Here is a 22,789-nt window from a genome sequence, read left to right as displayed (position 1 = left end):
TTTAGAAGATCAGTCTGTGTAAACCTGTATTTAAATATGAAGTATTCATGCTTAGGTTAAATGTTTTGTGGGTTTTTGGATGGCATTCCTACTCCGGTCATTAAGTTTCTTGGTGGTCTGTGAACGTGCATTCTACCAAAGTGGTAATTAATGATCCATGTGTATTGTATGAAGGTTGCTGGGATAGTCATCTGGATTCTAAGTTATCTACCTCATTTTTTCCTTTTGTAGTTGTAGTGTCTATTTTTCTATTAATGACCACTGTAATGAACTGAGATTTAAGCAGATGCTTTCCATGCACTATCTGAAACCAAAACCTGATGTATTAGTGGAAGCACCTGAAGACTTACTGGACTGACCTTTCACTATTCCTCTAACGTCTGCTGGAACTGTGTGTGTCGTGGGATCTAAACCAGACTGGAAAGCGAGCATTTGGTATGGAAGGACTGAACGATGGAAAGAAGCCTAGTTGCTGACTGCAGGAAATCAAGTCCGGTCTCCATTGTGGAAGGCCCCAAAAATGCAAATTACCAAAAGTTTGTGTAATGTTGTTGCACCTGATTCTTGCTTATGATCTCTGTATGCCGAGTTGTGCCTTTCCTGCTGGACTTGTAAGTAAGAACATACCAGTACCTGTTTACACTGTAAAATGGATATTGTTACATAGACCATGCAAAAGGCATCCCAATTGTCAAGTTTCTGCATTGTGAATGTATGACTTTTAAGAACTCTGTAGTTTTGAGTATCTACTGATGCATTTCTGTTGACGTTTTGAGAATAAATTTTGGGATGGCTTTTTCACACTTAGTGCTTAACTTTTTCTGGCAAAGCATTTGTCTGCTGTGAAGGATGAGTTCAATAGGCAGCATGCTGTTTCACTCCAGTGAGTTTGTAAATCTGTGATCTAGGGTTATGCTTCAGTTTGTTACTTCAAACAACAGAAACTGGGTAGCAGTGGAGGAGTCTTTTAGATCAGTTTCTTGGTAACAGCTGGGGTTTGATACAGGGACTGGTACTTGCCAGGCATGTTGATTCCCACACTAGAACAGCATGACAGTAATATGTGCAGTAATTCCTGTACTGTGAGCACCCTAGAAAGGGAAAGGAATACCGAGTTATCAAACTGCCCGTGCCTGAAGATGCTGGCTGCATTGAAAAAGGATAAATAACTTCCCCTAAAGAGCAAAGGAGAACTGAGTCCTGCAAACAGCCCTGATTATCATGGAAGAGTTCTGAGTTTCTGACACTTAGAACCTGAACTGGTGAATGCATGTAATGGTGCAGAACCAGTCTACCTTGAAGTAGGAGCCCTTCCCTACCAACAAGTGGAAGGGAACATCCGTGCCTGACCCCCTGCTGCCTGATCCTGGTGCCCCTTTCACAACACTTGTGCTTGGGGCTGGACAAAAGCAGAAAGGAACCACTTGCTCCCTAGGCTCTGGCACAAGCTCCAGAGGAATGAGAAAAGAATGGGAGGGTGGGACCAGGTATGGGGTGGTCTGGGAAGGTGGGCAAAATAAACAAAGGAACGGAACAACACATGGGTGGATGTGCAGGAAGGCAGAAAACATGTACCACTTAACTCATCTACACAGAGCACTCAGTTGTTTAAAAGCAGCACTACAGATCCAGAAGGCAAAGTATGTGGGGCAAGAGAAGACATCACTCTTCCTTTGCTCAGGGAAACCAAAAGATGGATGAGGAATTTAGCAAGAGGTGTCTCAGTGGTAATAAGCGAAAATAAACTATAGTCTGTATGCTCATACTAGTGTGGGTGTTGTTCGCAGCCACTGAGCGTATAACCTGCTTCGAGAGCAGCATTGCTCTGGGTGCCTGGATCACTTTGTTGCCAGAGCTGCTGCTCCATCCCTTCAAACTTGGGGTTGGATTTCTGGCTGGTTCCTTACGCCGGTGGTGCTGGGCACCCTGTACAGGACATGCTGCCCTTGCAGGATGAAATGCGGCAGCACTGGGAGCAATGTGGGAAAGAGGAGGTACTGGGTTTACAGCAGAGGTGGATCACACCTGGGAAATCTGTTCTCCAGCATAGGCCAACTGTGGCTATTGTGAAAAAGTGGCTTGGCTTTAAAAGAGCCTGTGATAACAAGCCTGATAGTTTGATACCAAGTGGCATCACAATGCTATGTTGGCAGCAGGAGGAAATAAGCAGCTTTGCTAGCAGGAAGCCAACAAAACCTGCTGTCCTGGGGCTTTGCACCTTGGTAGTATCTGTTATCTCTCCTCATCCAAACAGCTCCTGAGGTTTGAGGTCTATTTCTTAAATGTAGATTCTGAGCTTGTCGCATGAGGGCTGAGTTCACATTACAGCTTTACCTCAAAAGGTGCCAAGCTGTGGAGCTCTGATTGCATTTTCATGACCATCTATAAGAATGTAATTATGTATTTAGACCTCTGCTTTCTTTAACTGTATTGGTCCACTGGTTGGAAATAAAGGGCAGATGAGGAAGGAGTGTTAGTTAAAGCCAGAGCTCTAGTCTAGAGTAGAAAGCTGCTGGGAAACCAGAGCAACAAGAGGTTTTGGCAAATAGTTGTGCTAAACCCTGCAGCATAGGGTTGCTCAGGGGAATTGGGTAGATCCAGCCTGCCTTGGCCACGTGGACAGCAGTGACAGTGGAATGATGTGACTTGGCACGGAGTCACTGCAAGGGTTTACTCTCCAGGCTGTGGTGCCAAGCCCTCGCTGTGCCCAAAGCTGTATCTCACAGCTCGGGGACAGGCAGCTCCCAGCTGGAGCGCGGCAGGGTCCCTAGCTAAGCTGCTGTGGGCAAGTCACGGATCTTATCACAAAACTTGAAGAACGAGTAGGACCTATCTGACCACTGTCCCCACAGCAGAAAGTGGGCTGTGCCAGAGGGATATTTGGATATTTCAGCTGGGTGGGGGGCTGTGTTTCTGAAGCAAGCAGAACTGGGAATTAGTTACTCTCCCATGCATGAGAGCTGAACCAACACCTGAAATTCAGTGTGGTGGAACTCACCACACCAGCAAGTGTATACAGTTTACAGCAGTTGCATCTTAACGATTAAAAAAGACAGCTGATTCTCTTCTTCCTTACACTGATGTAAATTAGGAACAAGTGTACCGAAGCTGATATAGCTACACTGGTGTGAGAGCAGAAGTGAGCACGGTATGTGCACTGTCGCTGCTCGTTAGCCTCTCTTCTCGCCTGAAGGACTCTCCTGTTCGTATTTATTACTGCTTACTTTGCTCATCGCAGAGGATTTATCCAGGCTGTTGCTTTTGTTGAAGTAGCATGTTTACTTGCGTCAGCTAAGGTAAAGACTGTCTTACTAAAGATGTTAAATTTGAACTTAAAAGATGTATTGCGTTTAAAAAAAAAAAAAAAAGTGTGTTAAGTTTACCTTAATGCATTACCTCTATTCCTCTAAAGAAAGATTTATTTTGACCTACCCTTTCTGTTCAAAACTTTCCAAAAAGTGGGAACTTTGAGAGGTGAGTTTGATAACCATGTAGCTGATCAGCTCTCTGGGCTGAGCTCAGTGAAGCCAATTGCCTTTCTAAGCGCTGGCAGTGAGGAGGAGGGAGCCTTCCTGGGGCTGCTGATCAGTTCAACCTGGAGCAAAGTTTAAATGACCCTGGAGCTTGGATCCACAGAGGAGTGAGGATCTGGCTGAGTGCTTGACTCAGTGGAGGGCAGGGAGAGGCTGAAACAAAGGAGAAGGGATGAGTATCACATTAATTTGTATTTTTTTTCCTGTTGAAAACCATTGTGCTTACTGCAGGGTTTGCAGTACGTCTGGAACTGAGAAAGATGATGGCTTCTGTTTGCAAAATAACAATTTAGGCAGAAAGCCTTCTTTGTACCTGTGTGACCCCATGAGGTTACCGCTTTGGTGCGGAGGCTTTCTCAGACTCTTTTGTGTTGTGTGCTCAGATGAGAGGGCTCTTCACTGTGAGTGCTTCCCACAGCCTCCCCGGTTGCGCTGACCGGTGAGCGCTCTGCATCAGTGTTGTGTGGGTGAGCACTGGACTCGCGTGTGTTTGTTCATCGCTGACCTAGAAAAGCATCTCTCATTGCACTGCCACAGCAGGACAGGAAACAACTCAGAAGCAGAGGAAAAAAAGGGCAATTGCACAATCCTGCCTATTATCATGTTATCTATTTCATTATCATATTGTCTATTTTCTGCACTTTGAGATATTGCTTATGAAGGGCAGTATTTTTTGCAGCATTTTGATTTCTGTTAGTACCACTGATACTTGAAGCTGACAGATGCTGATTTATTGGAAAGCACGCTTTTTAATGCCTATTATAACTGAATTATGTGCTGGACGTCCCAGCCAATCTAAAGCAGCGTCTTTCTCCTTTCAAAATTCTTTATTAGCCTCTCTGGTTGTCACATCTTGCAGTACAAAGATTAACTTCTCTGATTCAATTATTTCATGCAAAAAAAAAGTCTTGATTCAGAATGAGAACAGGTGGATCTCATTGTGTGCCTTATTTTCCAATACTTGGTTTAGGCAAAATCCAGGCATTACTAAAGGTTTGTATACAAGTGTCTCTCTACAGAAAACTAAAAACCAAATCAAGTAAGATGCACAGCACTTAGCAGTATTTTATATACATACTTTTTCTAGTCAAACATAGAATGTAAATACATGGAGGAAAAGCAGAGCTACTGTCCGTAATGTCAATGCAATACCCAGAACTATAAGAGCAAAAGGGAAGAATGGGGTGAAATACAAAGACCACAGCCTCTATACTTCAATCACCTTCCTTATTTAAGCTTTCAAATAAATAATAGAAAAAAAAAACCAAAAACAAAAAAAAAAACCAAACCAAAACAAAAAAACCCCAAACAAACAAAGAAACCCCCAACCAAACAAAACTCAAACAGGAAAAAAAATCAAAACAAAACAAACTGTGAGCAGACCAAAAGTCAAAGCATCTGGTTTGTGAACCCATGAGAATGTGAGGGCCAGGTGCACAAAACATGGTGTGTTGTGGACAGAAAGATGATGCAGGAATATATGGGGTAAATAACTACCTGACAAATAACCTGGATTTTTAGCGTAGTACTATAGAATATGTGCTGAAATCTTTCATGCATATTATTTTCCTAGATCCTCAATGGCTTTGCAGTCCTATGTACATGTTGACAGAAGATGCTTTTAAATCAAGTTAACTGAATTGGCTTAACAGCCTTTTATGGTCCTGCAGATCTGCTTTGTAAATTTGTTTCTGAAAAATTTGTCTCCATGCAGTCTATATGTTCAGAATACCAAACATAATTTTGTTAGGTTGGTTTTTTTGTAATTTTTTTTTTTTTTTGACTCACGGATTGTTTCCCTGAAACCTGTTTGGCTACATAGGTCCTTAAAGTTCAGCACACATGCAGGTGATTTGCTGACTTGGGGTACTTAAAAACTCTGTATGTATTAGAAGTACTCCACTCGTCTCAACTCATGATATCCAGATTTGGAAAAAAATCAGATTTCCTCATTATCTATTATAATGTTTTTCTGTTCCCCCATCAATTATTTCAGTCTTAACTGACAAAATGATCACTTTATATAGGGATGTTTTTTGATAAAATTTGCGAATGTAAAATGTGTAGCAACTAGCAATTTATTCTCAGTTTATAGCTTTGTATTTTTTTATCACACCCACAGGATGTGTAACAGAGAAATAAAAACCAGTATGGTGGGAATTCATAGAACAGCTACAGCTAATAGCAAAATCATTTCAAGAGCTAAGAAAATAAAAAATGTGAGTTTGTTCATCTAGAAAGCTGCACATTTTTCTTTCTTCATCTCCTATGTTTGACAGCTATCCTAGAAGAATGACAGTTTGACTGTTACTGTTTTGAAAATTAGAGACTGAAGGGTTGTTTTCTTCTTGATCCACAACATATAATTGTGCAAAGAAGAAAAAGATCCTACACAAATACTGCACTTCCTCAGATCAACATGAGAACGATCCGCTCTGAAACTTCATTATGAGAACGCCAAATGTTCTCTCGATAACAGAGCCCATGGCAGTACGAGCTTTATTGTAGTTTCCCTTAGCAGGTGTTGATGGATTTATGGAGGGCTTCATTAAATATAGGCTTAAAGGATATCCGCTATCGCCCACTTGTCAAAAGGAAAAATAATATCAAAGCCATGCGTGCAGATCAGAGATGCAGGTGTTAACAGTGCATGATAATCTGGTAGTGTTTAACTTGCCAATTAATTGCAGTAGTCTTGTCTGAGTTCAGATGTTTAAAGGATAAATTTAAAAGATTAATGCGTCTTGTGCAGGCTTAGGGCACATGTACAATGACACCATATTGCTAATGATTCTTGCTTTGGCATCCCAGTTCATGCTTGCAGTTCCGTTACCGAAATGCTTCTTAGCGGTGACTCTGCGTGCGTGCAGCTGCTAAGCGCCGGGGTGGGCAGCTTTGGCACGTTTGCTCGTATTTTGAGGGACTGAATGTCATAGTCTGAGACTGTTTCAGCACTGCCTTGAGAAAGAGTGAGGTTTCACCACACTCAACCTGCTTCTTTCCTCGTCTTTTGTGGGAGGGAGTCGGTAGCGCGGGGAAATAACGCGGCATACAAGGCTGCCTGCTGCACGGTTACTCCATGGCCGCAAGTTTTCAAGCCCTTAGCAACCAAATCCCTACTCCTGCACGCTTGTCTTCCTTAGAAATGGTGCAGCTGCAAACGCTGCTCTGGAACAAAGCTGAAAATACCATGTGCAATGGGCTCCATTTTCAGCCGAAGAAGGTGCACCCTGGTATTTGTAAAACATGCACTTAGGGAATCAGATAATAACAGGTACAAAGAATAAGGTCACAACTTGAATTGCTTATGGAATTATAAACATTTCGTGGAACCAGTTACACACCCATAATCTGAGCCATCTCCTTAGATGTCAGAATTACCTATAATTTGATACTTATGCTTAGGGGAAAAATAAATAAACAAAGCAAGCAAAAGCAAATTTAATTCTAAAATTTAATTAATCTTCCAGCATATTAAAAAATCAAACAGAATATTATTATTCCAACCTTCTACATGTTCATCAGGCAAAAACACCAGAGCCCTATGCATAAAAAAAAATAATTTATTTAGTAGCACAACTACAATGGAAGAAAATTTATAGCATATTGTGCGAAATAGGTAATGCATACAATTGGCAAGTGCATTGTCAAAACCACCATCCATTGTTTGAGTGGGAAACTGGCACTAGGACTTGCTGCTTGGAGGAATATAGGCACACTAGCAAAATACAGTTTATTTACACATTCTTTAATCAGTGGAGCTTAGAGACCTGGATGCATTTGAGGATCGGTGAAACACATTGGAAGGCATCACCTGTGGGTGAGAACCTGGTGTTGTAGGCAGAAAGGAGGAGGCAAAGCCGTGGGGATGAGGAGGTGCTCTGTAACCCAGAGGTGTGATGGAGAATTGGGGGAGAAAGGGAAAAAGGGTAAGGCAGGAAGGCTTGCTTCCAAAACGCTGGCAGCCGCTATGGTAAAGGCTCATTGACACAGACATTTCTGGTTTGATTTAGGCACACGCAGCCAACCCGTCGCATGCACAGGCTGTCCTTCACCAGGCTGAGCTTTCACTTGTCCTTGCAAACTTGAATGGCAGACCACAAGGCACTCGGGACTATTCAGTGCATAAAACATAATCCTACTTGCAAAACCAGTGTGTATGTGCTGCCTGCTCTGGGAAAAGATATTAAATCATTCCAGTCAACAACCTGGTAGTTTTGTGCAACCTTGTGCTTTAAAAATGGGGGCTCAACATTGGACTTGCCAATAAACAACTTCTGCTTTTGAAATGGGGTCTGTAATGTGCAGTGATGAAAACACTGCCGGTGTCTGATACGCTCTGCCTGCAGGACAGCCTCAGGGGGGCCAAGTGGTCCAGCACTGGTTCTATGACAAATCACTGGGTGGCAGGGGGTTTACTGCGGTGTTAATTTAATCGTCTAGGCAAAAAAAAAAGTCCTGGGAGAAAAAAAAATATAGATAATTATTTAAAATTATGAAAAATAAATCAGCCCCCTTTAATTAGCAGTTGTGCAGTATAAATTCTGCAGCTTGCAGGGCTCCTTTGTGAGCCTCAAGTTCTGCGCTCACAAAAACTGAGCATCAGAAGAACAAGCTACTGGCATCAGAAAAATAGGTTTTATTTCACTTGATTTAACAAATCTAACTTCTCAGTCTGAGGCTGGAGGTTTACCTTTGGGCATTCCTTCTCAACGGGGAAATGAAAATCAAAGGCTTGGAACTGAGGGGAGCGCATACCTGCTGTGAATGGTGAGCTCACATGTAAAATCTTTGTAGCAAAGCTAATGCTTGCAAGAAATACATCATGGAGTGGGTGTAGGCCATTGGGCTTCAGCCTAGTCTAGATCGCTCATAGTGATTCTGTAACTAAAAATCAAAAGCGTTACAATGCAAGGCAGAAAATTAGAGCGCCCAGAAGGGAGGCTTTGAAAGTTTCTTTGAATCCCAAGACGCTGTGGGAGTAAGTCTGCAAGCTGCAGTATCATTGTCGCTTGATTTCTACCACCATTTGCCAAATTAATTATCCCTGATGATGCAGATACATGTAAATCTGGCTGTGCATCCCTTTGTTCTTCTTCTGGCATTACTGGAATTGAGAGTCCAGTACAACAGTCAGTTGTTTCTCCTCCCATGTTCTCGGAGGGTGAGGTGGGTAATGTGCAGAAATGATGTGAAGGAAGTTGAGCTGCTCCCTATAAAGGAGGGATGTTGTTCATTTCAGTCTGAAACACAAAGATACCAAAGGCCAAAATGTGGTGTTTAAAGGAGAAGAATGTTAAAATGCAGTGACACTTCCACCTCAATGCAAACAACAGTGACATTTGATTAATTTTATTTTAGTTACAGGTAGAGCCTCGAGGCTGGAGGCTAGGATTAGCTTTTCACCCATTTACAGCTTTAGGCCAGTGGTTTTGTGGCAATGGTGTTATCACTTGTGACAGTTTTGGTCAAGTACAACATCCTGTTTAGGTTCTTCAGTTGCTCCTTTTATTAAATTATCATTTGAAGTGAATTCTATCATCATATTGTTTTTACCATTCTAGAAAATAAATGTATTTCTGCAGTTGAATATGAGACAAAATGGAGCAAATGTGTTTCATGAGCTGGAATATTTGTGGGAGAAGAGATTTCTATTTCTACTTCAATTGTCTGCATGAGTGGATAAGAACAGTAGATTGAGAAGTAAGAAATTAAAACATGGTATTACAATATTGAAATACAGTATAAAAGTCAGTTCTACAAGCAGTTTTTGTAAAAAGACTAGTTAGACTGGCATTGAAAATATCCACATAAGCATTCTCATTACTGGTGCCTGAAACTGATGTAACTATTAATTACGTTGCTGAAATGTCCTCATTACAAAATGTCAGGATGACTCTGCTTCAACTGTAAAGAAAAAAATCAAATGACAATTGCAGTTTTTGTGCTGGTGTAATCCATAGTGTAACCTGAGCTAGAACGCAGTGAGGGCAGGAAAGAAAATAGAGCTACCCAGATGCTCTGAGGTGACTTGCTATTCTTCGCTCTTATTTTTTTTTTTTACATATATTCTTTGTTTTTCCTTTTTTTTTTTTTAAATGGTCTGCATTTTTCACTGGGAAAGTACTATTATTTAAGATTACCTTGAGCTCAGTTAAAGTTCTTTGCAAACATCTCTCATCTTAAACAGGCAGTTTGATACATGCTGCTTTTTAGTATGTTAAAACAAATTGTGATTTTGAACTCAGACTTGGGCTTTCCCACTCGCTCTCTGCTCTTGGTCATTGCAACTGTGGTGTTTTAGTTCTGCACAGCCACGAGCAGTTTGGATTGACTGCAGGCAGATGAGATCTGGTGGCCCAGGACAGCAGGCAGCTGTAGGGAGTAGCTGCAACAACAAAATGAGACACCCACCGCAATGTAAGTGGTCTAAATACAGCTGCATGTGTAAGTAGGCACAGTCTTCGCTTGGTGAACATTTCCAAGCAGGTTATTTGTGAAATGAAGGACTTTGCTGAGTGTTTGAATAGGGTTGAGAAATAAACTAGCTGTGCACTAGAAAGGGGTTTGGATTTTGTGGTGACCAGGGCTGCAGCGTAAGATGCAGAGATGGATATGTAGATCTGGCTATTTCATGCAATCTTCAGCTGCACCGGGCATTTCCGCCGTCCGTATACGTGCACCAGTGTAAATCCTGGTGGTTTCAAACAAGAAGACGCTACGCTGGCACAAATGACAGCCTACAGCAGGTTTGCTGCCCTCACTGCTGTGGCTATGCAGGTGGCAGGCGCAGGCGTAGATGGGCAATGCCCACATTGGCTGGAGCACCCTTTCCAAAATAGTAACCTCATGGGTGGGTACTATCAGCACCCACCTGTCCACAACAGCTACGGGCGCCGCTACTGCTTGGTGCGGGCAAGGCTTCGGCTGCTGATAATGCCTAACACCCATGTTGTGATTCCCCTCGAGGTGAATCCGGGCGAAGAAGCTCCTGGTCCAAGCCCGAGGCTGCGGCACTCTTGCTGGTGCTGCTTGGCCGTTTGCAGGCTCAAGAACATAGAGAGGAACGCGTTACAAGGGAATGGCAGAGCGGGAGGAAGTGATTTCAAAGGAGCTGGATCCCCATCACCAGCTGTGACACTGTGACACGGGGCCATTGCCTAACTAGTTACACAATTGGAAGCAATTTTTTCTTTGTTACCATTACTGACATTTTCTCAATCACTTGTTGGTTTTCGACACTGGCTCTAACCAAGCTTCCACCAGGCTATCATCATAGTTTCTGGTGGCTGACCAGATACCATTACCCCTGTTAGACTTCCCTATTTGTGGTTTTCTAGATGTAATTTAACATTCCACATTTTAAGAAGGATGTGTTATATGAATACTTGTCTTGACCAATTTTGTTCATGATAGTCTCATTAGGAAAGTGCACTTCATTTGAACAGGACCATTGCAGTACCAGTTTCTAATCCTCCTTATGAAATACATCTTTGCCGCTGAGAATTTTGTTTTTCATGTTTGGATGAAGACTAAGATCAACAGCATGAAAGGTACATGTGCTGGAGGTAAGCAAGGTGTGCGAATCATAAGGGATTCCTTTGCTTACTTGTTTATGGCAAAGAAGAGCATGAAGATACAGAGATGGCAGGAGGAAAATGCGGTGGAGATAGAAAGGCTGGAGTGAAGCAAGATGAGCGGCTGGGGAAGACAGAACAGGTGTCAAAGACACATTGGGCAGAGTGTAGCTGGGACAGGAATATGAAGAAACCGGTCAGAAGAACTATGGTGGCATCCAGGAACCCTGTCTGATAAAATACAAAGTTTATCAGGTCAAGCTCGTATCTCAGCTCCTGTAGCCCAGTGCTGTATTGGAATCGGATTTGTATACTTAGTTTTAATGAAGATTTAGTCACTGTGATTGCAAGAAAAAAGAAAAGCTTGAAGTCAGAACAAAATGCTGGAGCAATTTGTGCCTTAATTTGCAAAGGGAATCTGGATCAGGATCCAGAAACGAGCACTGCCAGGAGAGGGTGACGGTCGCTGAGCAAGAAGGGTGCGAGCAGCAGCCCTGTAACAAACACCCAGCCGTGCAGCCCGGGTGCTGGGGCGGTATAAAGAGGGGCAGACACACCCCGCACCTCCGCGCTGGCTGCTGAAGGCGGGGGACACAAGGGATGTGGCCCGGGCCCTTCACCTGGGGCGAGGCAATGGAGGCCCCGGGTGCGGGGGTAAGGGGCTGAGCAGGTGCGGGAGGGCAGGGCACGGGCGGAGCGCGGCCGAACCGGGCCGGGCGGAGCAGAACGGCGCGGACCGGGGCGGGAGGCGAACCGGGCCGGGAGGGCGGGGCGGGCGCGGCACCTGCGTGCTGGGAGCCCGGCGGCGGCGGCGGGCCCGGCCCCCTCGGCGGCTCCGCCAGACGGCGGCGGGCCCAGCCGAGGCGCTGCTGGGAAGCGCATCCCGCCCCGCTCCGCCCCGGCAGCCGCGGCCATGACCGACAACATCCCGCTGCAGCCGGTCCGGCAGAAGAAGCGGATGGACAGCAAGCACCGCGGCGGGTGAGCTGCTCGGCGGGGACAGCGGCTCCGGCTCCCGCCGAGCCCGGGGCCTTGCGCCGAGCCCGGCCGCCCTCTGTGTCGCGGGCGGCGCGACCCCCGACCCCCTTTGCTTCGGGGCGGTGAGGCCTCCGCTCGGGGCCTTTGCGGGATGCCCGGGGCGGGGAGGGGAAAGGGGGCTGCGTCGCCTTGCGCTGCGGGGCCGCGGTCCGAGCCCGGGAGGAGGAGGCGGCAGGCGCTGACAGGTTGTTCCTGACGCCATTGCCGTGGAACGCCCGGGCGGAGGGCAGGATCCTGCTGGGCTGCTCTGCGGCCGGGGGGGAGCGGGGAAGCCCCTTGCGTGAGGGAAAAAAAATAATCCCGGCCGGCCCTCAATCCTCATCGCCTTCTCCGTGAGAGCCTTCCAGACACGGCGGTGCCGGGGCGGCCGAGCCCGGCCCGGAGAACTGGAGCGGGAAACGCCCGCGGGCGGGGGGCGGCGGTGTGACCGGCTGCGGGCGCCGGCCCCGGTTGTCACCCCCGCTGGTGACAGGCTGGCGCTGAGGGATAGCCTTGGAGCCGGAATGGTGCTTGGAGGGCTGTGTCTGAACGCAGAGGGCTCTGGTTAACTGTATCGGCTAAAGCCGTGCGATATCCTTGGCGTGGGATGTTGCAATGTCCTGGGTGTGGATGTGTTCCTAAAGGAGATGAGTGCATGCGTTTGTGCTGGTATTCCCATGCAGAAAGTTGAATAAGAAAAAAAATGATCCTTTAATGCTGTTTCATTAGGAAATTGCACCACTATGCAGACAGGTTGGTTGTTCACAGTGGGGGGTACAGGGTATCCAGGTTACCTGGCTGTCAGTTATTGCAGGGCTTCATGTGTCCCTGGATAATTCGTTTTTTTTTTTTTTTTTAAAATGTGGTGAGTGATATTAGCAAAATAAACCAATATATCAAAGGAATTCCTGACGGTTAGAACAAGAGGAAATTGATACTTTTGCCCTTGTTTGTTATGTTTTTGATTGATAGTTTTCATTCAGATTTGTCTAACTGAAATTGTTCTACATCGTATATTCATTATTAGCATCATTCCTTATTGTCAACATTGTTTCTAATAATTCATGTAGCAGTATCTACACCAGCTGACACTGAGCGGGGAGGTGTGTGTGATGCAGCAAATGATCCCCCAGCGCCTGTGTCTCACACATCACTGGGCAAGTTCCACAAGGTGCAGCCACCATGGCATTGGATTCAGTGACATGATTGAAAGGCATCAGAGAGAGGTGGAGGCCTGAGAAATTTCTCAAAGCTTCTCGAATGATTTATTTTCCTAAAGTTCTCTAATCTCTGCCAAGACCCTCTTGGATATTACAATGTCGTTAGTAGCGTCTAAAAGAAATTGCCCTCATCTAACCTAAGCTATTGTTCGTTGGTTGTGGACTCTACCTGATTAGCAGTCACAGAGATGTTGTTTCCAGTGTTGGCAAGAAATTCTGGTAGCATGAAGTTGTGAAATAAGATTGCTTAGGGTTTTTCTCAGTGGCAGTCTGAATAACTTGGATTTGGGATTTTTATTTGGTGCAGTGACTGTGGGGATGGGACTTATCATATATTGGGAACTCTTGTTTTACTGACAAGTAGCCTGTGATATGTTAGTGATTTGATCGAATGATAGCACGGATAACAAAGCATTGAAGTCCAGCAAATCCAAAACAGTACTGTAAACCAAAGGAGGAATTGGTCAGCAATTGGTGTCACATCCAGGATAGAGTTCTGGGAATCCTAAGCCATAATCAAGACCTCCTTCCTTCTGTTCCCAAACAAAAGCACTTCCCAGTCATCTTCCTTGATGCATATGAAAACCCAAGGATAAGCAAGTCTTGAAAGGCTTCACCTTAGCATAGCCCTGACTGCAATTTCTACTGGGTACAAGTTCTTAGACAGAGATTTTTGTCAGTGTGGTCTTCTGGAGCAGGGAACAGATTTCTGTTTGTATACTGAATGACTTCATAAAAATCTTCATGTACGTTAACAAAAAGGAATGAAGTGCCTAATAGTCATCTAGGCAGCAAAGGACAGGTGTCATCCAAGCAAGGCTTTCATTACAGCCTCAGCCTCTGTCATACTTTGAAGAGAAGCCAGGGGGGAACTCGTACAGTAGCCTTGCAGAGATGAATGGTGGTACAGACAGCTGAGATCTGTGTCAAAGAGAAACCATGTGCTTAACAAACCGGTGGGAGAAGTGGTTATCTGTTCCTGAGCATAACTAACGTGGTTCTGCCTTGCTGCAAAGGCTAAGCTCTAAATTCTGCAGCTGTATGCCTTGAATTCAGCCACATTCTTCCAAATGCTTTGCAGCACTCTGAAAAACACTGTAAGAAATTTGCCAGTTAGGAAGGAAGGTTAGCATTAGCTGCAATGGGACTGTTGGTGGGATGGCAAGTGCATCTGAGCTTCCCAGGGGCTGAGCTCTGCTGGGAAAGGAGCTGCAAGTTCCTGAAGCATCGCAGATGCTCTGTTCAGTGCATGACACGAGTTTATTCCCTAAATAGCTTATGGTCTCAGTCCACAATCCTGCAAGGCATTTTTTTTGAAACCAGCAAACTGCTGTGCCCATGCAGCCTCTGCAATGTAGAAAGGCCTGGATCCAGAAATGTCGGGGGAAGAATGGGGAGTGAGACGGGGAAGGAGGAGCTTTACAGTAACATTTCATGCTGCCATTCCTTTGTGTGTGTGTGTACTCTGGCTCTATTTAAAATGGCAAATTCCATTTCAAAGTCAACAGAGAGAGATGGGAGCTCCTGCCCTCCGTCTGCCTGCGTGTGGGTGTGCCTCGGCGTGTGCAGAGCTGGGCTGGTTGCCCACAGACGAGCTGTTCGCAGCGCGGTGCTTGGCGGTTGGCAAGGGTGGGCTGCAGGAATAGCAGCACTCATGGCCCTTTCCTCAGCCACCCCAGCTGTGGTCTGAAACAGGGGCATGTTTGGATCATGTGGAGGTGCATAGAAAGGCTAGGTGGTTGTGCATGGCTCTGGTTGGATTGGTGTGTTTGGTTTGGATTTTTTTTTTTTTTTAATCAGTGGAAAATCCTTTATAGGGTCTTAGAATATTGAAATGTGGAAGGTTGGTTTGTATATTAAAGGTGCCAAGGGCTTACTTGGGCACAGCCTGTGAGGAAGCATAGAAACATAATCTGAGAAACACGCTTATTGTAGACGTGATTAAATATGTTGACTAACTTCAGCACTGATTTTGCAAATACTACCCCAGTATTAGACAGATGTGACACTTTTTTCCATTAGATTTGTTTTACATGAAAAATGCTTACGAAAGTATTTTAATTTGCTCTCAAATACTTCCCCATCAAACATGCTGCACTTATAAATAAAAACTGCTTCTTGGTAATGGCTGTTCATCTGGCGTCTGACAGTCAATGTGTCATATTACTGCTGCTTACATCATCACTGAGAATGTGGTTTTGTAAACAAATATCATCCCGGGTGAAGTACACAGTAGACCTTTGTGCTCTTCAGCACCTCCCCATTCATGTAGATCCCTGTGCAGACTGAGTGCCACATCGCTTATAGGACTCAAAGTTTCAGTTACAGTTCACATTGAAAGAGATGCTTTTGAGTGGCTGCGATTTCATTTGGGAGTTTGTTTTTTATTATTATTTTTGCCAAGTTATCCTTTAAAATGTGAATAACAGTGCTTTATAAGCTTCTGTATATAAGCTGTCTTCATATATTTTTCATGTTCTTTCTGTAAGATAGTTTTTAAAAGTTCATAATGTACAGTGACTTGCTAGTTTACTGTACTTCAGGGGCTATTGCAATACTGTTCTTCAGTGCTTCAGTTGCAAAACAGAGTAGGAGAAATGTTTAGGAATGTGTATTCCTAAATTTTTATAGAAAACTGCTCACACTTCTGTAACTTTGTCATTCCCATTTCTGGAAAGTGCATGCTAATTTTATCAGCATCTCTAAGCAGCAATGTAAACTTTCAGCAATTTTTCTTTACAGTCTTTCTTTCCCTTTTGAGGATATACTCTTCTAATTTCCTGATGGAAATTATTTTATTATTCCTAACAAGGCCAATAGTTCTGTCCTGCCAGAAACAGCCAGCTTCCTCCAGTGGCACTGACCTTGCCCTGAGCAGAAAACTTTGGAGTAATGTGGTGGCCTGAGCAGCCCTTTCCCTCATCACTTGGGTCTTTCATCTTAATACTCAAAAATAGGGATGGTATCCAAAGAAACAGTAGATCACAGAACGATGCAGTGCCTGTAAAATTCTTTCAGGGAGGACTGAGTAAGTTAACTGGAAAAAGCTGATAGCTCCAGTCAAAAGCACTTTTTATTTAAGGAGCACCAGGATAATGTGAAAACATATTTGTGTACTTGTTTATGTGTGCTTTGCTTCTAGTACCCAGCTGAATGGATTTCTCAGGATGGTTTTGTTTTTTTTTTTGCGGTTAAAATTAGTCAGTTTCCAGAGGAGAGGAAAGGGAAAAGGAGACTGTCTGAAATGTTCCTTGCTAGGTTCACCACCCATCTTTCTGCCTCTTCTTTCTCTTTTGCTCTCCGTATGAGTTGTGTTTTGCCATCCCAGCACATGGGCATCTCAAGTCAGATATTGAGCAGCACAGCCCAGGACTCTGCACCCAAAGCGTGGCCGTCTCTCCCTGCAGTACAAGGTCCTTGGCAGCTCTGGGGGCTTTTGCTTTGGCTACTGTGAGCGCGCAGCAGCCGTGCAGGGCCGGCGAGCACCAGGCTTTCACCGGTATCGCACCATGTGCTGCGCCAACGCAACCTGGCGCAGTAATGAAAGCAGTTGTGAGACCAGTGTTTGCTTACATTGCAGCGTCGGCACATGTAAGACAGAAAGGGTTCAGGTAGTGAAACCGTCCTGTCCTGAACCTACCTGTGACCCTGGGTAGGTTCATGAAACCTGCCATTAGCCTGTTAAAACACGATCTGCCGCTGCAGCCACTCCTGTTTGTGTAAAGTGCTTTGTAAGGATCACAGGTGCCATACAGAAGATTTTAAAGCAGGACTAATGAGCTTAGTAGTGTATTGTTCCTTAATGAAGTTTAAGATGTCATTGAAAAGTTAAAAAAAAAAAAGGCAATTGAATATTTTTGGGGGGGTGATAAACATCTGCCTATAAGGATGAGCACATGGTTCTGTGCTTGAGAAATGTCTTTGTTCTTCCCAAAAGCTCCTTTTCTAACCTATTTCAGCAACCCATGGGCTGGCACTTGCGCAATTAGCGTGCCGAGATAACTGTCACTGCTTAGCATTCCCGCTGGCCGCGGGGTCTGGGCTGTGGGCTCCTGCTCTGTGCCTGCCCGGCAAAGCACAGGCAGCTGCTGGGTGGTTTGCGGGGCACGAGGGAAAAACAAGGTCACAGAATAGGTGAGAGTTAAATGCCAGCACTAGGGTGGACTAGATGCCTTCAGAACAAAAACTCTTTGGGGATCTTTGAATGTATATGAGATAAAGAACAGCATTTGCTGATTTTTTTTCAGGATTTTCAGCCACAAGTGTGTGAGTTCCTTGCTCAGCACTGCGCGTTCTGGAGGAGGCTCCGAGACAATGACGTAGTGGGATTCCTGAGCGCTGATAAACCTCCCCAGTTAGTGCTGCAATGTGCAACTCTGTTATTGCTGGTGTAGTATTGAGTTCATTGGTTGTACTTAATTTATTTATTTATTTTTAATGAATTCCTTTACGTTGCATAGAAACCTTGTGCTAAAAGGCTGTGGAGGAGACTTCTTAGCAGAAATGCTGGATATTCTTTACTTGAGCATTGATACTACTGATAATCGCCTTCAGAAACTTGCTAGGCAGGAAGTTTTTCTTCTGTTTGTCTAATTAGGTTTTCAGTTTGCTTTCCCTGTAATTCGGGGGCTTGCAAAACTGTGACTCCAGCCAGGCAGGAATTTCACAAAACTATTACTTTTATACAGCAGATTCTCCTGTGCTCTTTCTTGCTTGTACTTGGAACTGCGTTATTGTTATATTGATTCTCAAACATTATCGTAACACAGCTTTTGTAAATTAAAATTCTTACAGCAAGAATGATCTTTGTGGCAGGAATGCTATTAGAAGTCATGACTTTGCAGAACATGTACTAAATTTTGGGTAATTTCACTCTTGTGCAGTTGCCTTCTACTTCCCTGCCTTTCTAGGTGCTGTCAGTGTTGGGGGCTGCTGTCTCATTTAGAGCCACACAAGTGTAAGCAGTTTTGCATTCACAGACTGGTGAATTCATAGCAATTTGGAAAAGAAAAGACTAAAAGCAATGTAATTGTATGTAAATAGTTGGACAGAGCACGCTGTTCTTAAGGTAAAACATTCATTTGTGGGTTTCATTTGCCATTTTCTTATACATTGTTGAAGAAAAAAAAATGCTGATAAGTTATTAAACTTATTAAAATGTCTGGAAGTCTACTTTGGAGATTTAGACATTGGTTTGAAGATCTGCTCAGATATTTGGAAAGTTCTTTGGAATGTATTGGTGAATTTTACTTTGTAAAAAGAATTCCCAGCACAAGTAAAACATATATTATAGTAGTGCCCTCTTTAAGCCTTACCCTACTTCCGAGGTGCGTAGGTATTCCTACTTTTGAGTACAATCCCTAGAAGAGGCCCTGCCTAAAAAATAAACAAAGCTATCTGGTTTCAGATATCTGATTGCAAGGACCCACTGAGTCTCTCTGTAACTGGGAAGCGCATTATGGTGAAAATGGGGTGTGTGCCCATTGTGTTGATTTCTGTCAAATTTTCCTGCCTTCTCCTAATTTTCTCTGCTTCAGCAAATGAGCAGTTTGCAAGTCAGAGTTGTCAGCTTTATCAAAGCCTCTGTAGTTGTCCTCTCGACATTGTGAGCGATAAGTGTGTGTAGGTGAAAACACTGGGACTGTGACTGACATTGGGGACCTTACAAGTGCTCTGGATTTGGAATGGAGAGTTTGACTTGCTTGGAGCTGGGAGGAGACTATTTGGCACCATCCAAAACTTGTGATTTCGTGTTCCTTTAGTACCGATGTGTGGGTGCTATGTAGTACTCTGCTATCTTGTCAGCATTTCGGTTGCTTTGAGTGGGAAAACCTCTCCTGTGTTTGGGTGGCACCTGTACGCTTATGGCTTCGGTTGTTCTTGAGCACAGACTAGAGAATATCCAGCTTTTCAGGGCTCTCTCAGTCTGCCGTTCTTCGTGAAATATGATAATGTCAAAGTAATTTGATTATGCAAAAATCCTTTTATCTAGTTTTAAGAGCTTGTGAGAAATTATCTCACAAGTCAGCCTTGTGAAGGTAATGTCAATGTCTGCTCATGGAGCGCTGAATCACATGGCAACACCTTTTCTTTACTTCTGGAAGCAAAGTTGATTTTTATTCCTCTTATCTACTGAAGGAACTGACTTAACTGATAATGCTTCTTTCTGTTTATTTGCATCCCGTAAGGCATAAAACATTAAAAAAATGGTATCTTGGTAGGAAACCACCTTCTGTGTGGTGAGTTGTAAAATCTGTTCGTCGTGCTGCGCATATCTTCTGGCAAGACAGTGACTTCAAGAGCCGAATGCTTTGTGTACTTCCTTAAATGGTTATTTCTTTCAGTTAGATGTGTGTTTAACTGAACCTCTGTGGCAGAATGCTGTGATTCAAGAGCAGATCTTAGTGGTGATTTCTGGGAAGATGTTTGTAAGAGCTCTCAAGCTTTTGGTTATCAATCCGGTTGATACTGGCTTTCCCAAATGTCAATGAAATTCAATAGGTCTGTTTTTAAAGGAACAAGGGGGATTGGGAAGAGATTGGCTTTCAGTAAGAAGTAGTGACAACAGAAAAATAACCCTTTGGGGGTTTGGGAGGGTACAATGCTGCAATTTTGAACAGAGAGGCTTTTTCAAGGTACAAGTGGGACTGCTGATAAGTCCTTGCATCTCCCACAAAGTAACCGACGCTCTGTTTGATTCATTGCCTCAAGTAAGGATTTGTTGCATCAAGCAGTGCACGGTTTTATTTGTGAAAACTCATGTGAGAGCTGAGTTTTCGCTGGCCGCGGCAGCCAGGGTGAAGGCCCCGCAAGGCACCTCGAGCTGGTGACGGGCGGGCTCTGGCCTGTGGAAAGAAAGTTGTGGTTCTCTGGTGTTACTGTTGCTTAACGAATTGCACATTGATCCTCCGTTTTCTTCTACAGAATAAATGTTTCCTGTAACCTCATCCTGGGGTCTTTAAGTTGAGAAAAGCAACATCTAGCCTGAAGTTTTTAGGCAGTGCAATGGTTTAAAAAATGAAATATATTTAAAGTCTAGTCACAGCGTGGACTTTAAATATCTCCCCTCGACAGCAGAGGGAATCCTTCAGGAACTGTATCAGTGTTAGTGAAGTTGGTCTGGCCTTCCTGAATTCCCATATAACTTTTAGCAAAGGGCAGAAATGATGTTAAATAAATGGCTTTAATACAAGCCTGAGTTGAAAAACTAAAAAATCAGCATGCCAATGTGTTCATATTTTATTTTGAACAATTTTTTTTTTTTTTAAAACAGGCATTGCAAGATATACAAAGTAATCATTGAGCTGGATAATTGAATCATGACAATGTTTAATGGAACAAGAACAGATACTGCTGACAAAGTAGAAAAAACTCAGGAAAAAAAAATAGAGCAGAGGTTGTATCGGACTAGTCTGATTGGAAATAGGATGAGCTTAAATTCCTGCGGCTGTTCCTCTGGCAAGTCGGGTTTGTGGTCCTGGGTCCAGGTGTTGGTCTGGGCTGCCCCAGCTCGCAGCCTCGGGCGGCGGTGCTGCACCTCAAGAGACGAAAATACAAATTGCTACAGCTGAACTCCGCACTGAGACTGTGTAGCCAAGTCCCCCCGCACGTGTTCTCGGGCAATGAGAATGTGTGTTATTCCTTAGTAGTTACCATTAACGTAAGCAGAGCTAATGACTGTAATACTGTGTTAAAAAAAAAAAAAACCCAAAAAAACCCCCAGTAATAATTCAGTATCTATTTTCAGATTGCTCTTAAGGTTTAATTTTTAGAGGATTATAGATTATTATTCCTTGGCAAGACTGTTTTAAAATGCAGAAATTAAAATATGCAAATACTAAACCTTTCCATTAAAAAGATGTAAATTTCTATGAAGTAGGGGCTGCAGGGAAGGAGAGGAGAATCTCTCTTTGTCTCCATCTCTGTTCTTGAGGACATATGAAATCACTTTACATATACGCATCCCTGTTTAAGTTCGGTTTGTAAATGGGAAAGCCTCCTTTTTGACAGTTTCCATACACCAACAAGGAAACAGAAGCAATAACAGAAAATACCTGTTACTGTTTTATCCATGTGAGCTTTCTGGCATAAAACCTGCAATCCGGGATCGATGCAAGGGGCCCTTTCTGCCTGTACCCCACAGCTCCTTGCTTCCTTTCTGCTCACAGGAGGCGGAAGCTCTCCCAGCTGCCGCCGCTGACTCAGCGTAGCGATGAGCCTGGTCCGTGCTTCTCCGTGCATCGTTTTCTTGAAAGCAAAACGAGGAGCCTCCCTAGCTCTCCTTGCTGCAGGCACATTTCTAGCACTGCCGCCAGCCTGCCCAGCTTTGAACACGTGGTTGCACGATGTTTTAGTAACAGCTCCAACACCGTACAAGATGTTTGCTTGTAGCTCAGCAGACTGCAAGGCAGATCTGCAGTGGCTGTAGCAGGCAGAGTGCCTGTATCTGGTAGGAAGTCAGGCTCTGGGTTTTAAGATGCTTGTAATACAGTGGATGATTGACAGATGAGAGGTGGTGAGTGACAGACGAAGTGATGCTCAGCTGTTCGGCCTGGCTCGCAGAGAGGGTCGGGGGGTGGGGGGGGGGTGTGAGTCATAGAAACATGTGAAAAATTAACTCATTTATTAATTAATGTTCCTTCTATAGGTGTTGTGAGTGCTTAAGATGCTGTGGGAGGAGAGACCCACGGCCTCGTACTGTTTGGCTTGGCCATCCAGAGAAGAGAGACCAGAGATACCCTCGCAATGTGATCAACAATCAGAAATACAACTTTTTTACGTTTCTCCCTGGGGTAAGTGTGGAGAAAGTCACTTTTCATCATCCTGTCCCAATACTTTCCACGATTTCAGTAGTTTTACAGTAGACAGGTACAGAACCTGGAGCTGGAGGAAATAATTAATCTTTGGGTTGTGTTTGGTGGGCCTCTTGCAAAGGCTGCCTTAAGGCAGCAGCAAACCAGACATGAATCTGTCCTGAGTACCCAGGACTGCTTTAAGATTGCCCTAAGTTATCATTTAGACACTAGAAGAGCATGCAAAAATGTTTCTGGTGGTTAGTTCAATATGTGTAGCTTCTGAACTCAAATAATCTCATCTCTCTTCTTTTTTTTCTTTTTTTTTTTTTTTTAGGTGTTGTTTAACCAGTTCAAATACTTCTTCAATCTCTACTTCTTGCTTTTGGCCTGCTCTCAATTTGTGGTTGAAATGAGGCTCGGCGCACTTTACACATACTGGGTTCCTCTGGTAGGTCATTTACAGCTTATTTATTCAAGAGAGTTTCAGTGCTTAACAAAATTCCTTGTGCTGCCTTTTCTCTAGGATGTGAGCTTGCACCTTAAATAATGCTGTTAGCTTACGTCTTCAGGCCTGCTCTGTACATGCTGTAGCGTAGTTGCCTGTTCTGGCCTGAAGCTTTATTTTGTCAAAGTTTGACTGGGATGTG

The 22,789-nt window shown here is 44.0% G+C and overlaps 1 protein-coding gene across 1 annotated transcript in view; it reads left to right on the top strand.

The window, feature by feature from the left end:
• Positions 1-11,963: 11,963 nt before the first annotated feature.
• Positions 11,964-22,789, top strand: part of ATP9A (ATPase phospholipid transporting 9A) — a 63,051-nt gene continuing 52,225 nt past the window's right edge. The window contains exons 1-3 of the mRNA XM_086760746.1: positions 11,964-12,091; positions 21,995-22,139; positions 22,477-22,590. Coding sequence (XP_086616872.1) covers positions 12,024-12,091; positions 21,995-22,139; positions 22,477-22,590 — 327 coding nt within the window. The 5' untranslated portion in view covers positions 11,964-12,023. The remainder of the gene's footprint in view (positions 12,092-21,994; positions 22,140-22,476; positions 22,591-22,789) is intronic.

This window comes from Chlamydotis macqueenii, chromosome 16 (assembly GCF_036417535.1).
Source record: "Chlamydotis macqueenii isolate bChlMac1 chromosome 16, bChlMac1.mat, whole genome shotgun sequence".
Taxonomy (NCBI): Eukaryota; Metazoa; Chordata; class Aves; order Otidiformes; family Otididae; genus Chlamydotis; species Chlamydotis macqueenii.
This window is presented reverse-complemented; position numbering and strand designations above follow the sequence as displayed.